Below are 12,695 nucleotides of genomic sequence, written 5' to 3' on the forward strand. Positions count from 1 at the left end.
GGCTGTCACCCCACCTGGCTCAGATTAATATTAAATCAAGAAAATTATATCATATGAAATATAGGCATATTGTACCTACCTTGAGGAGATACTGTTGTTGAAGGGACTTCTGGTAAAGAAGAAGAAAGAAAATAGCGATTAGCTATAAAACAAAAGTAAAAAAGTATTCAGCCATCAAACAAACCACTCTGTCCTAAATTAGTATAGAAAAATATCTAACCACCTCAGAGATATTTGCTAATCTGTCTATTTTGTTGATGTACTGCAAAGCTATTTTTTTTAGAAAACTAAAAACTTTTCACAGAATCATTTATTGTTTCACACAAACTGTTCTTTTCCATTAGCGGATGATCTGGTCCTAAGCAGCTAACCGGTAATAGAGCTTAATGGACGTAGGGCCAGTTCACACCACATGCAGTCCAGTGCGTTTTTTCTGCATCAAAAACGCATTGGATAGTAGGTTACATGGTTTTCAATGGCATAGTTCACACCACTGCAGTCAGTTCCAGTGCGTTCCAGTTCCAGAAAAAAAAAGTAGAACATGCTGCATTTTTTCTGCACTGGACTGTACTGGAATATGGTAAAATGCAGCGGGACACTGTAAAATGCACCAGAACACACCTAAACACACAAAAAAGGCACTGGAGCACACATGTCCTTATTTAAGGTTAAGAAAAAAGAATGGGAAAAAAGCATTGGACTGCATTGAAAATGCATCAAAAATGCACTGGAACGTACCAATAATGGATCAAAAATGTGCATGTAGAAAAGCATCTGGAACACATCTAGGCATCATTTCTATGGTGTGAACTGGCCCTTAAAGGCAATTAAAAAATGGCGATCTTCTCCCTCTGGTCTTCCCCCTCTGGTCTTCTCCCAGTCCTGCTCCGACGATGTCTCCTGTGATTATGCCGGCTCCGGCCTTTGCGGCTTCTTATATAGCCAGGCCAAAGGGCCTGGTATGGAACCTCGGGGGGACCCCCACGCCATTTTTTTTCTATTTTGGCGTGGAATATCCCCTCAAGATTCTCAAAACGCAAGTTGCACCACAAGTCGGATCATCATGATCCGACTTTGATGTGACTTCTATTCAAATCAATGAGCTTAAAGTCGTATCAAAGACGGCTCAAAAGCAACCATTGATTTTGAATACAGGCAGAAAAATGCTGCTAAAAGCTAACGCGGTTAAACGTGCATTACCGCCAATGGAAAAAGCTACTAAAAGAATGTTTTTACAGCTGCTTTTTCCTGGTGTTGGTAGTGGCTCTGCAGCTAGTTTTTTCTAATGCTCTGTGTGCATGAAGCCCTAAAAGCAAAAAAAAAATGGGCCCTTTAAGGCCGTTGGGCAGAAGTGATGTATAATGTCGCTCCGATCCTCCAAGACCATAGAGTCGAGTGGGGGCCCTCTTGCCCTCACTCAACTTCCTGCCTGGGACACAGAAGGACCAGATCATTTTTCCCCGCTACCGACAGCTCCGGTAAGCGGGGAAAATGACCGGGAATTGGCGGGAGGGGGATGGGCACCTCTCCTGCCGCCAATAAAAGTGATCCCACAGCGAATCCGCTGCTGGGACCACTTTTATGTTAAGGACTGTATGGAAATACTGGGGTTATGGCAGCTATCTGCTGCCATAACACTGGTATTTAACGTCAAATTAGCGACATAAATACGCGGCGGGCGGTCCGGAAGTGGTTAAAGCGGCAGTCATTTTTTCATCTTTCCATCTATTAAATCCTCTGTCCTTATTGTTTTAACTTTGGATAGTAAAACATTTTTTTTCTTCCACTAATTACCTTATACAGCCCACTTCCTCTTTCTTGTCTGTGCACAGCTCTCTCTATCTCTCGCACTCTTGTGAGAGTTTGCCAGCAAGGGGAAGTTGGGGGCAGGAAAGTGGAGGGATAAATCACAGCAGAACCAAGGAGAGCTGCAGGGGTCTGGATGAGGGCAGAAACAACAGGAGACTGCAGAGATCCATGAGTATTCATCCAGATAGGAGACATTTTCAGGCAAACAGTGGTATGAGTGTGTGTGTGTCTGTATATATGAGTGTATGCATGTCTGTGTAAATCCAGGAAGTGAACAGGCAGCAATTTCAGCTGCCCACAGTTAAAATGGCTGCAGCCAGACTTAGCAGAGGGAGATTTCTGCAGTATATTTGCCAAGTACAGAATCACAGTATATATAAAATGATATGCAAAGTGGTTGGAGGGAAACTTCAGAATGGCAAATATGTTTTTATTACAAATTATGTGAGCAGACTGCAGTTTCTCTTTAAGTACATCTTCTCCAGAGTGAGAGGTCCTCCATCCACCTTAACAATTTTGTTGCTCTCCGCTGAACTCATATTCAAAATGAGTCTGAACAAGTGTTTGCAAAGAGGAATAATTATTGATTTATCTCTGGAATGTAGGCCCTTTCTAATGACAGGATTTTGCTAGCCTTGTTAGCTGAAGCATGACATTACATGCTATTGCTAGGTCTGTGACCTACAAGTACCCACAGATCATTTTCCATCACAGGTTCTCCCAGAAGAGCCCCTCCTAATGTGTACTTTGCATGTGTATTTCTGTACTCAGGTGCATAACCTTACATTTCTCAAGTTTGAACCTCATCTCCTCATAAAGGATTAACAGGTTGGTCTGACAAGAACACTCCTAAATCCAAGCTGGTTGTCACCTATGATACAAATTTCTGTATAGAGTCCCTTACCATTCCCTCAAATACTATTCACATTAGGCTGACTGGTCTGTAGTTGTCTAGTATATATCTCGATCATTTTTTTATAAATTGGTACCACATTTGCTATACACCAATCAGTTGGTACTATTTCAGTCAGTAAGCTGATCATTTGTTTACATTAGGAGCCCTTTCACACTGAGGTACTTGCAAACTGCCCATAAAACTCTGAGCACTTTTCAGACATCCCATCCTGCAAAAACTAATTTCAGGGAGGTGGCACTCCGCGCACCCCACCAATGTAACCCAACTAGAGGATAATCCAATGAAATGGAATCAGTATACAGAGGTTCACTCCTTCTGAGAGATATTAAAGTCCACACTCTAACCACCATGACTATGTCAGTGACTTGAAGTGGTCATGGTGGTAGGAATCAGAAACACTGCACATGCTGGCATATTTACAAATGATAGTTGCACCCCTCGCACATGTGACTTAGACAGCCAGAAAATGTAATGTCCTTCTTCATACATGACATGACATTTTGTTATGACAGAACACAACTAAGTATTAAAAAAAAACATATTGCAACAATTTACACATGCTAATGCACAGACCAATCGTGAGAAAGGGGCCTAAGACTGCTTTCACATGGATGCACTGCGGTTTACCTGCAACTCAACTGAACTCAATCTTCACTTCTTCCTCAGGATTTCTGCAGGTATCGCAGGCTACTGCTGTCCCCCAGGTGAGTATAGCTAGTGGCTGCTGCTGATTGTCCTTTAGGGCTGGTTCTGCTGGCTGGTACTGCTGGTGGGTACACAGCTGGCTCCTCTGAGACACAGAGTGGGACAGGAGTGGAAATAGAGTGTGACAGGAGCGGCGCTGGAGGAAGCAGGCGGCTGCAGCAGAGAACAGAGCCGATTCTTTCTGTTTTGCTCCGGTCACAAGCAGAGTACATTTGATATCACTCCACCTGTGACAGGAGCCGGAACTATACAGGAAGCATCAGCTCCGTTCTTCACAGTAAGGGCTGACAGCCGGGAAACTGCACGGCACTTGTGTGTGTCAGGAGCTGCAGCCCAAATGCAGGAGACTCCGGAACCTCGCGGTAGACTTGGGATGTGTGGCTTTTGCAGGGCTTTTCAGGCATTAGCGGTGCACTTTTTTTATAGACATGTGACTCAAAAAACAGCTTCAAGAACCATTTTGAGGCGCTTTTGAAGTGCTTTTTCTGGCACTTTCCATTCATTTCAATAAAGGGCATTTTTGAGCCGCTTTTTTTAGCGCTCCAAAGATGCTGCTTGCATGTTTTTATTGCACTGCCCCGCCAGCTCACCACCCCAGTGTGAAAGCAATCATTGATTTCGATGGTAATAGGTTTTGTGGCCTTTTCAGGTGCTTTTTTAGGGCCAAATCGTTTGAAAAGCACCTCAGTGTGAAAGGGCTCTAAGTTTTTCTAGTCTCTTTTGTATCTGGTATTCAGTCAACCACAGAGGTACACTTGTTGAAACATCAGTAGAATTGCAGTAAAGACTATCAAAACTTTATTTTTCATCTGTACAAAACCAAAACTAGAAAAATGATTTAGAGCCCTTTCACACTGAGCCGTTTCTAAACTGCCCATAAAACGCTAAGTGCTTTTGCAGCGCTTTTTCCCGCAGTTTTCAGGCATTTGGGGTGCACTTTTTAAAGGACATGTGACTTAAAAACTACTCCAAAAACCAGTTTGAAGCACTTTTTAAGGCACTTCCCATTCATTTCAATGGAGAGGAGTGTTTTTGAGGTGCTCTTTTTTTTAGCTCTCCAAACATGCACCAAAAATGCTGCATGCCGGATTTTTATAACCGCACTGCAAGTGCACTGCCCCAATGTGAAAGCATTCATTGATTTTAATGGGATGCAGTTTTACTGAACTTTTCAGGTACTTTTTTTAATGCCAAAGTGCTTGAAAAACTCCTCAGTGTGAAAGGGCTCTTAAAGGCTAAATTCCCCCTTCATATATATATATATATATATATATATATATATATATATATATATATATATATATATTTTAGTTCCCCTATGTATCAGTATACCATTAATTGCAGAAATAAAAAAGCTTAATAAAAAGCTTTCTATTATATCCTACACATCTCTCAGCATCAATGTCTTGTTGAAGAACCAGTACAAGTAAAGCCCCATTTGCACTAGTAGTTTTTTTTTTTTTTTCCGTTCAACTTAGCAGAACTGAACTAAAAAAAAAAACCTGAGAGCTAAGGAGGAGTCGCTGTACTAAAGTTGGATAGATAGATAGATAGTTAGTACACCCCACCCCAGCCAAAACACTCCAATCATGATTGGCTCACCTTGCAGCCAAGCGGCGCGCGCCCCCACTATCTTTTTCGTGAAATGTCGTACAGGTACATCGTTTCATGGGACAGAGCCAACCTGCTGAAGCATAAGTTCACACAATAGCGATGACAAACTTCGCATGTGATTCAGAGCGCACTGCTCTGAAAATCACATGCGAGGTCTGTGCTATGCGAATTCAGCCATACAGATTGTATGGCTAAATTTGCATCGGATTCAGACAGAAGACGCACAGGACCCTTTTTTGGGTCCGCAGCAGAATCAAATTGTGTGATGGTTCACACCTATCTGATCCGATTCATGTCCAACCTGACAGTTCGCACTGTGATATGCGACTGATCTGGGGGTGGCATTAACTTTGTATTGACACCCCAGTGGTTTGCATATGGCAGTGTGAACTGCCTGCGATTTGAATGCGATGCGGGAACCCACAGGGGATTTGCAGGGTTCCTGCATCGCATATATCTGAACCAGGACTTAGTATGGCGGAAGGTCGGCAAGTGGTTTACTTGCTGCACTTTCGGCCATTAATTGTTAACAGCACCCCAAATGCAGAAGCAAACACACATTTTTGCCAAGTGGAAAAAACGTGATAAAGCGATAAACGCAGCAAAACGCAGTAAAACGCACAGTAAAAATCGTGCAGACTGCAACACACCAAAATGTCCCATGTCCCTACTTTGCCACGTGTAGGGCAGCCAATTGCAATCAAGCTATGTGTGTCACAGGAAAAAACAGCCAAAAAACATGCGCTCCCACTACGCTAGGTGTGAATGGGTCCTGAAAGTGAAAAGAACAATGAGGCTCCATTTACATCTTCATGTTACAGAACGCATGGCAAACTGCACAGAAAACACACGCTTTGTCACGCATTTTGGTAACGCGCTGCAAACACGCATCGCAGTTGCAGTTCAATTAAATGTTAATGGTAGCCCAGGCACGGGTAGCAAGTACACATCTGGCATGTAAAGAACGTGCTACAAACACACCAAAAAGAGCAGTAAAATTACACCACCCTTAACTCTAAGAAAAGCTCTGCAGCTTCTTTGGGGCATTTGTCGCACATTGGGGAAGCCCATCCAAGTGTACAATCTCTGTATAATTTCCTTTAGATTTACCAGAACTATAGAATAGAAGACACACCTGAACAATCTATTCAATTTGCAGCCAAATCAGACAGGCCCTTGCACTACATAGCTGATGGGAGATCTAAAGGAGATTGTACAATCAGATTGTAATTTGTATGGTCACCTTAAGGGAAGAAGTAGGAAAGTGGTTTAACCACTTGCCTACTGGGCACTTAAACCCCCCTCCTGCCCAGGCCAATTTTTAGCTTTCAGTGCTGTCGCACTTTGAATGACAATTGCGCAGTCATGCAACACTGTACCCATATGACATTTTTATCATTTTTTTCCAACAAATAGAGCTTTCTTTTGGTGGTATTTAATCACTACTGTGGTGTTTATTATTTTGCTGAACAAACAAAAAAAGACCAAAAATTTTGAAAAAAAAAACAGTTTTTATAGTTTAAAATAATAATAAAATTTTGCAAACGGGTAATTTTTCTCCTTCATTAATGTGCTCTGATCAGGTGGCATTAATGGGTACTGACCGGCTGCACTGATGGGGCACTGATAGGCTGCACTGATGGGCACTAATAGGCGACACTGATGGGCACTGATAAGGTGGCACTGTATGGTGGCACTGATATGGTGGCCCCGATGGGCACTTATGGGCGGCACTGAAGGGCACTGCTAGGTTGCATTGAAGGGCACTAATAGGCAGCACTCATGGGCACTAATAGGTGGGCAATGATAGGCACTGATAGGTGACATTTAGGATGAGGCATTGATAGGTGGCACTGGTGAGCACTGATAGGTGGCACTGGTGGGTGGCGCTGGTGGACACTGGTGGGCACTGGCAGGTGGCACTAGTGGGCACTGGTAGATGGTGCTGGTGGGCACTGGTAGGTGGCACTGGTGGACACTGATAGGTGGCACTGGTGGGCACAGAAGCCCCTCTCCTCTTCGGGACCGATGTCCCTCTGACAGCAGCCAGTGATCGTTTTTTTTTTTTTTTCTCCTCACACTGACAGTGTGAAGAGAAAAAAACAGCTGATCGCTGGCTGCTGTTTACTTCACATGATCAGCTGTCATTGACTGACAACTGATCACGTGGTAGGGGGGCGGGACCACCCCCTTACTCTGATCTGGGATCAGGCGATCACAGAGCAAGCCGGGCTGCTATGCAAGGAGAGCGCAGGCTGCTCGTGCACGGGAGGACATCAATGTACGCCCTCCCGGCAATTTAGGTCCGCACTATAGCCGTCATTGGGCTATAGTGTGCGCGCAAGGTAGTTAAAATAACAAATAAGGTGGTATAGTAATGAGGGAGATGTGGTCAAGACTGGTAATAAATGACCTATCAAGCCCTTTTCTGTGATGCAACAATAAAGTAAAAGATGGGAGATGACAGGAAGTGATACAAGCAAAAATAATTTTTTTAAAACTCAGACAGAAACATGACATTTCAAAGCTTCTGTGGATGTAAGTGAGAGATAAGAACATTGGGATGGCTGGTGCAGAAATTATATTACAAAAGGATTCTATTTATTATGAAAAGTGAAATTTTGCCCAAAAATTTGAACATCTGCTTTTACCCTGTCATTGTATAGCTTCCTGTGTTCATTTGTTATAGGACCTATCTGCTCTTTCATTGCCTTTTTACTAATGATATATTTGAAAAAAATGTTGTTTTACTTGCTGCAGCAATATGTGTCTCATATTCTATTTAAGCCCCGGTTTTCACAGCCGCGACTTGTCATGCAACTTGAGAGTTCAAAGTCACATGACAAATCACGCTCCATTAACTGCAATGGAACTGTTCTAATCAGAATCGGCGTGACTCAAGTCTCTCCGACTTAGAAAAGGGTTCCTGCACTACTTTTGGTGCGATTTCAGCACGACTTGCATTGACTTCCATTAAAGGGAGGAGCCAGTGAGATCACACTCAGCTGATCGAGTACGATCTCACACTAGAAAGTCATGAAGCCGGGGAGCCGGCCGGCTACCAGAGCTTACATCATACGCTGACAGGATCTGGATTGTTTTTAAATGAGTTATTAAACTTTTAAACATTACTAGACTATGTGACACTCTCTTTTATATGTATGATCGTGGAGCTGCACATATCGTGTTGCTGAGAAGGAGTAAAGGAACTAAAGGGACCTTTCAGGTGGATCTTGAGTGATTACGCATTGCACATATCCTTTGTGAGGCGCAGATGAGCGGTCATTGCACACAGAGGTGTTTTTGGTTTTCTGGTTGATGGAATTCAGCACAATGGGATTTTATCCTTCTTAACCACTTGCCAACCACCCGTCCCCACTAGGCAGCGGGAATGCTGACCCACGGGGCCGGCGGGCACCCGCGATCGCTCCCCGCTGAGAGAGAACACCAGTCAACTGTTGTAAACACAGCTGACCGTTCTTCTCTCTAAAATGAACACAGAGCATAGTTGCCAACATTTGAAAAAAATTTCCAGGGACACTTTGCAGCACAACTATCAATTACTTACCACACCCACTTCCCTGAAGCCCTGCCCACTCCACATAATCTCTGCCTACTTATCAGATTATAGGGTCTATTCAATATAGAGAGAATTACAGGAAACTATTTAGCAGAGCTTAAAATAAAGGAAAAAGCAACCAATTTAAAAAATAGAATGTGTTTCCTCTATGTCTTTAAAAAAAAAAAACACTTAATAAAAAAGCTTAATCTGATTATATGGTCTTTTTAACCCCCTTTACGACCGCCCGCGGCAGATTTAATATGGCAGGCAGCGGCTCCTGGGCAAACCGACTTAGCTCTACGTTGCTCGCTCACAGGAGGCTAGGGAACGTCGGTCGGGTCCATAGGTGCTGAGCAGCAGGCGACTGAAAAGGCTGGTGCTGAGTGTGCGCCGGGGACGGTCTGATACTGCAAGAGCGGGGCCTGGCTCCAAACTGACACCTATGCATGCGCCACCCACGCTACGCTACTGGATAGGCACAGAGGCCCGCCCCCGCCATATTTGCCCAATCACAGGGTGCCCGCCGGCCATCCTGAGCCTGAAGATCATGGTGGCTGGAGCGCAGGGAGACATTAGGAAATAAAAAGGTCAGACGGCCCCTCCAGCCTCCCCCACGCTCCCCCACTGGCCGGGACAAGTCCCGGCACAGTAAGTTAGCTGGGACAAGGTCCTATTTGGCGGGACTGTCCTGTCAAAGACGAGACAGTTGGCAGCTATGAAATATACGGTGGGCGGTCCGAAAGTGGTTAACAATAAATGTCTCTAGCTTGCTTTCTTTTGTTGTATCTGCGTGATAAGAGCAAAAAATACTCCTTGATCCTGCCAGAAATCCAGATCTGTTCTGTGCAGTGTTATTTCAATTTGTAATTGGGGAATGACTGTAATGGGACGGGGGATGTCTGTATTGAGGGGTCTGTACAGGGGTGTCTTTAATGAGGGGTCTGTACTGTGGAATTGGTACTGGAAGGGGGTGTCTGTACTGAGGAATTGTTACTGGAAAGGGGTGTCTGTACTGAGCAGGTGTCTTTGCTGGGAAGCTGTCTGTATTGAGGGATTTGTACAGGAGCCGTGTCTGTACTGGTGGGTCTGTAATTGGGGAATGACTGTAATGGGGGGTGGGTGTCTGTACTGAGGGGTCTATATGGGGGTGTCTTTAATGAGGGGTATGTACTGAGGAATTGGTACTGGAAGGGGACGTCTGTACTGAGGGATTGTTACTGGAAAGTGGTGTCTGTACTGAGCAGGTGTCTGTGCTGGGAAGGTGTCCATATTGAAGGATCTGTACAGGAGCCATGTCTGTACTGAGGGATCTGTGCTGGGGGTTGTCTGCAATGAGGTCCCTGTACTGGGGGTCTGTACTGATGAATTGGTACTGGAAGGGGAGTGTCTGTACTGAGGGGTGTCTGTAGTGAGGAAATGTTACCGGAAGGGGGTGTCTGTTCTGAGTTGGTGTTTGTTGGGTTGTCGTAAGGATGCTTAACTAACACTTTCCAACTATACACTAATTCTCGTGTGTTACAATGTATCATTCTTCCAAGCCCTGGTGAAAGTGGTAAGAATACACCCCCTGAAATGCATTGGATTTTCAAATATGTTATTAATAAAATACATTTCTTTTAGGAATATTACAGTGTGTGCTTCAATTCTTAGTTTTTCAGAGCTCAGTGCAGGCAGCAGTGCTACACTCAAAAAAATATGCTTCACTTCTGTTTGGCCTGTGACAATTATAGATTTATTGCTCAGAAATTTCAGAAGCTGTGCAGTGTGAGATAGTTCACAAAGACTCATTCTCTCTATCGATAAAATAAATATAAACTCCACGCTATAGTGTGATATAAACCTAAATGTGTAGCTGCCTGCACACCTTAAGGGAGGAATAACCTCAATGTAAGTTTAAATTGGTGCTCGCTAATTAATAAATAAATATAAGCAAAATCAACTGATTCAAAATATAAGGTAAAAACAGTGCCTTAGGCTCTAGACACTAGCCTGCACTGTACGTTCTAGTTACGGGTGCTGAAATCGCATCGATCCCACCCCAGCAGCCCAATATTAAATGTAATAAGGAATGCACTTTTGCCATAAACAATGCAAGAAATATATAATGATGATAATTAAACAATTTATGGTAAATAGCATTTTTCAAAGGGAAATAATGCAATTTTGGCTTAAACAATACAGGAAATATCTGATCAACTTCAATTGAAATATATGCCTGCAGCTGTTCTAGGTCAAGAGGCAATATTTGTCACACATAAAATCAAAGGTGCTAGTAAAACCAAACAATAAGATTGTTCTACTTTTCAGCCAATGGAGGGTAGGTGCATATAAGGGAATGTTCTTTTGTCTGAGTTATGACAGGATAATTGGGTTCTCTGAAGGCTTCTGATCATTGTATGAATATCATAAGTACCCTGTCATCTACACTGTCTGTACATCTGTTCTGGGATCCAATAAATGCTAATCTCTCTAGAGAACCAAGTTGCTGTGGAGATTCATTTGGATTGAAGGAGTTTGATTTTTAGACCTGCACTCCTGTTTCCACAATATTACTAATAATTACAATAATAATTATTAGTCATCATCATCCATATATTTACAGCAACAGCAATCACATCTGCGCTGTTGCTGCAGGGAGAACGAAGCATCATTTCGCCCTCTACTCCCTACCGCTGATCACCAAAGGCATTCTGTGGAGAGACTGAGGGGGCCCCTTCTACAGCAAGTATTCACAGCTGCAACACAGGGACTGGTGAGAGGGCTGTAAGACAACAATAAGAAGAGAAGGGCGCACCGACCTTGTGCATTACCACTAAAAAGTTTATTACAATCGAAATGGGTAGCGTACATTATACTCACAAGCATAGGATGTATACATGCATTTAGGAAATGGGAACCACTCGCCTCCAGAACACTCTACTGATGGATGGCGTGATGGCTTCAACAAAGACCTGGTTTGGCTTATGTGTTTCGAGGGAGAACACTCTTACTCAGAGCCAAAATCGCCACTGGTGAGAGGGCTCCCTGCCCATTGTTATGACCACAAGTGGGAATGAGTTACTGAATGACATTTGGTACACCGCCCCTTTTTTTGCCTCTTTGTTGCACCTGTACCACACATATACCATACCTATACTGCCTCTTTACTGCATGTATGCTGTATGCTGGTTTACTAAAACTGCATTAGGTGCACCAACCCTTCTTAAAGGGCACCGACGATAGCTGGCAGAAGAATAACATAAGGACTGCCCCTCCTGTAAAACCATCCTGCAATCCTCCTTTGTCCCATTCCTTCGTTTCTATGGACAGTGCACATCCAGTTGGTTAAGGCCTAGCATTGTTACCATTATTACACTTTGGCGGTATAGTTTCTGTGTTCAGTAAATTAAGCTTTATTACTGTCCACTGCTGCACTTTAGGTGACCTTGCTACTGTTTATGCTGATCTGGATGCCAATTGTCATATTATGCATAGTCCCTTTTAACAATCACCCTGTATGCTAAATTGTGTTCTTACCATATTTAATCCATTTCTATGCTTACTTCGTTATCAACCATATCAGGTGACAATATATTACGTTTGCCTTTACTAACTAGTTCAGTACCTGTTTTCTTTGATATAGTACTACTACTGGGTACTAAGTATTACTTTCAATGATTTTCTGTGATAGCGCATGCTTTGTACACTCAACTCAAAGAGGTTGAGACAAAGAACAGAGGACCCATCCTAACCAGCGGCTCCTATGAGGGTAGCGGTACACTTTTGTGTGAGGAAATGTGCTTTAAGATCTGTCTGACTTATACATACTCAAGTTCAGCAAACAAATCTGCTTGGGCGGATAAAGCAAGTATAGCAAAATAGAGATCAGGAAAGTTTCTCTGCTTGCTCCCCATCCTTAATATAAAGGAATGGGAAAGAGGAAAAGGATTGGAAACTTGATGAGACAGTGGGATCAATTTATAGTTTACGTAAAGAAGACACAATACATTTAAAATTATTTCACAGCTACTATTGCAGCTCTGAGGTTGGTTTAACCCATTGGTATATATGAGGTATCCCATACATCATTGGCTAGTAGTCAAACACAGC

The 12,695-nt window shown here is 43.3% G+C and overlaps 1 protein-coding gene across 1 annotated transcript in view; it reads right to left on the bottom strand.

Moving 5' to 3' along the window:
* The window catches only part of LOC309564248 (scavenger receptor cysteine-rich domain-containing protein DMBT1-like), a gene marked incomplete at its 5' end in the record, with an annotated part of 164,579 nt that overhangs the window by 53,176 nt on the left and 98,708 nt on the right, over positions 1-12,695 (bottom strand). Inside the window, one exon of the mRNA XM_082268874.1 lies at positions 80-142. Within this exon, the coding sequence (XP_082125000.1) occupies positions 80-142 (63 nt within the window). The remainder of the gene's footprint in view (positions 1-79; positions 143-12,695) is intronic.

This window comes from Pelophylax lessonae (assembly GCF_965119305.1).
Source record: "Pelophylax lessonae genome assembly, chromosome: 9".
NCBI lineage: Eukaryota > Metazoa > Chordata > Amphibia > Anura > Ranidae > Pelophylax > Pelophylax lessonae.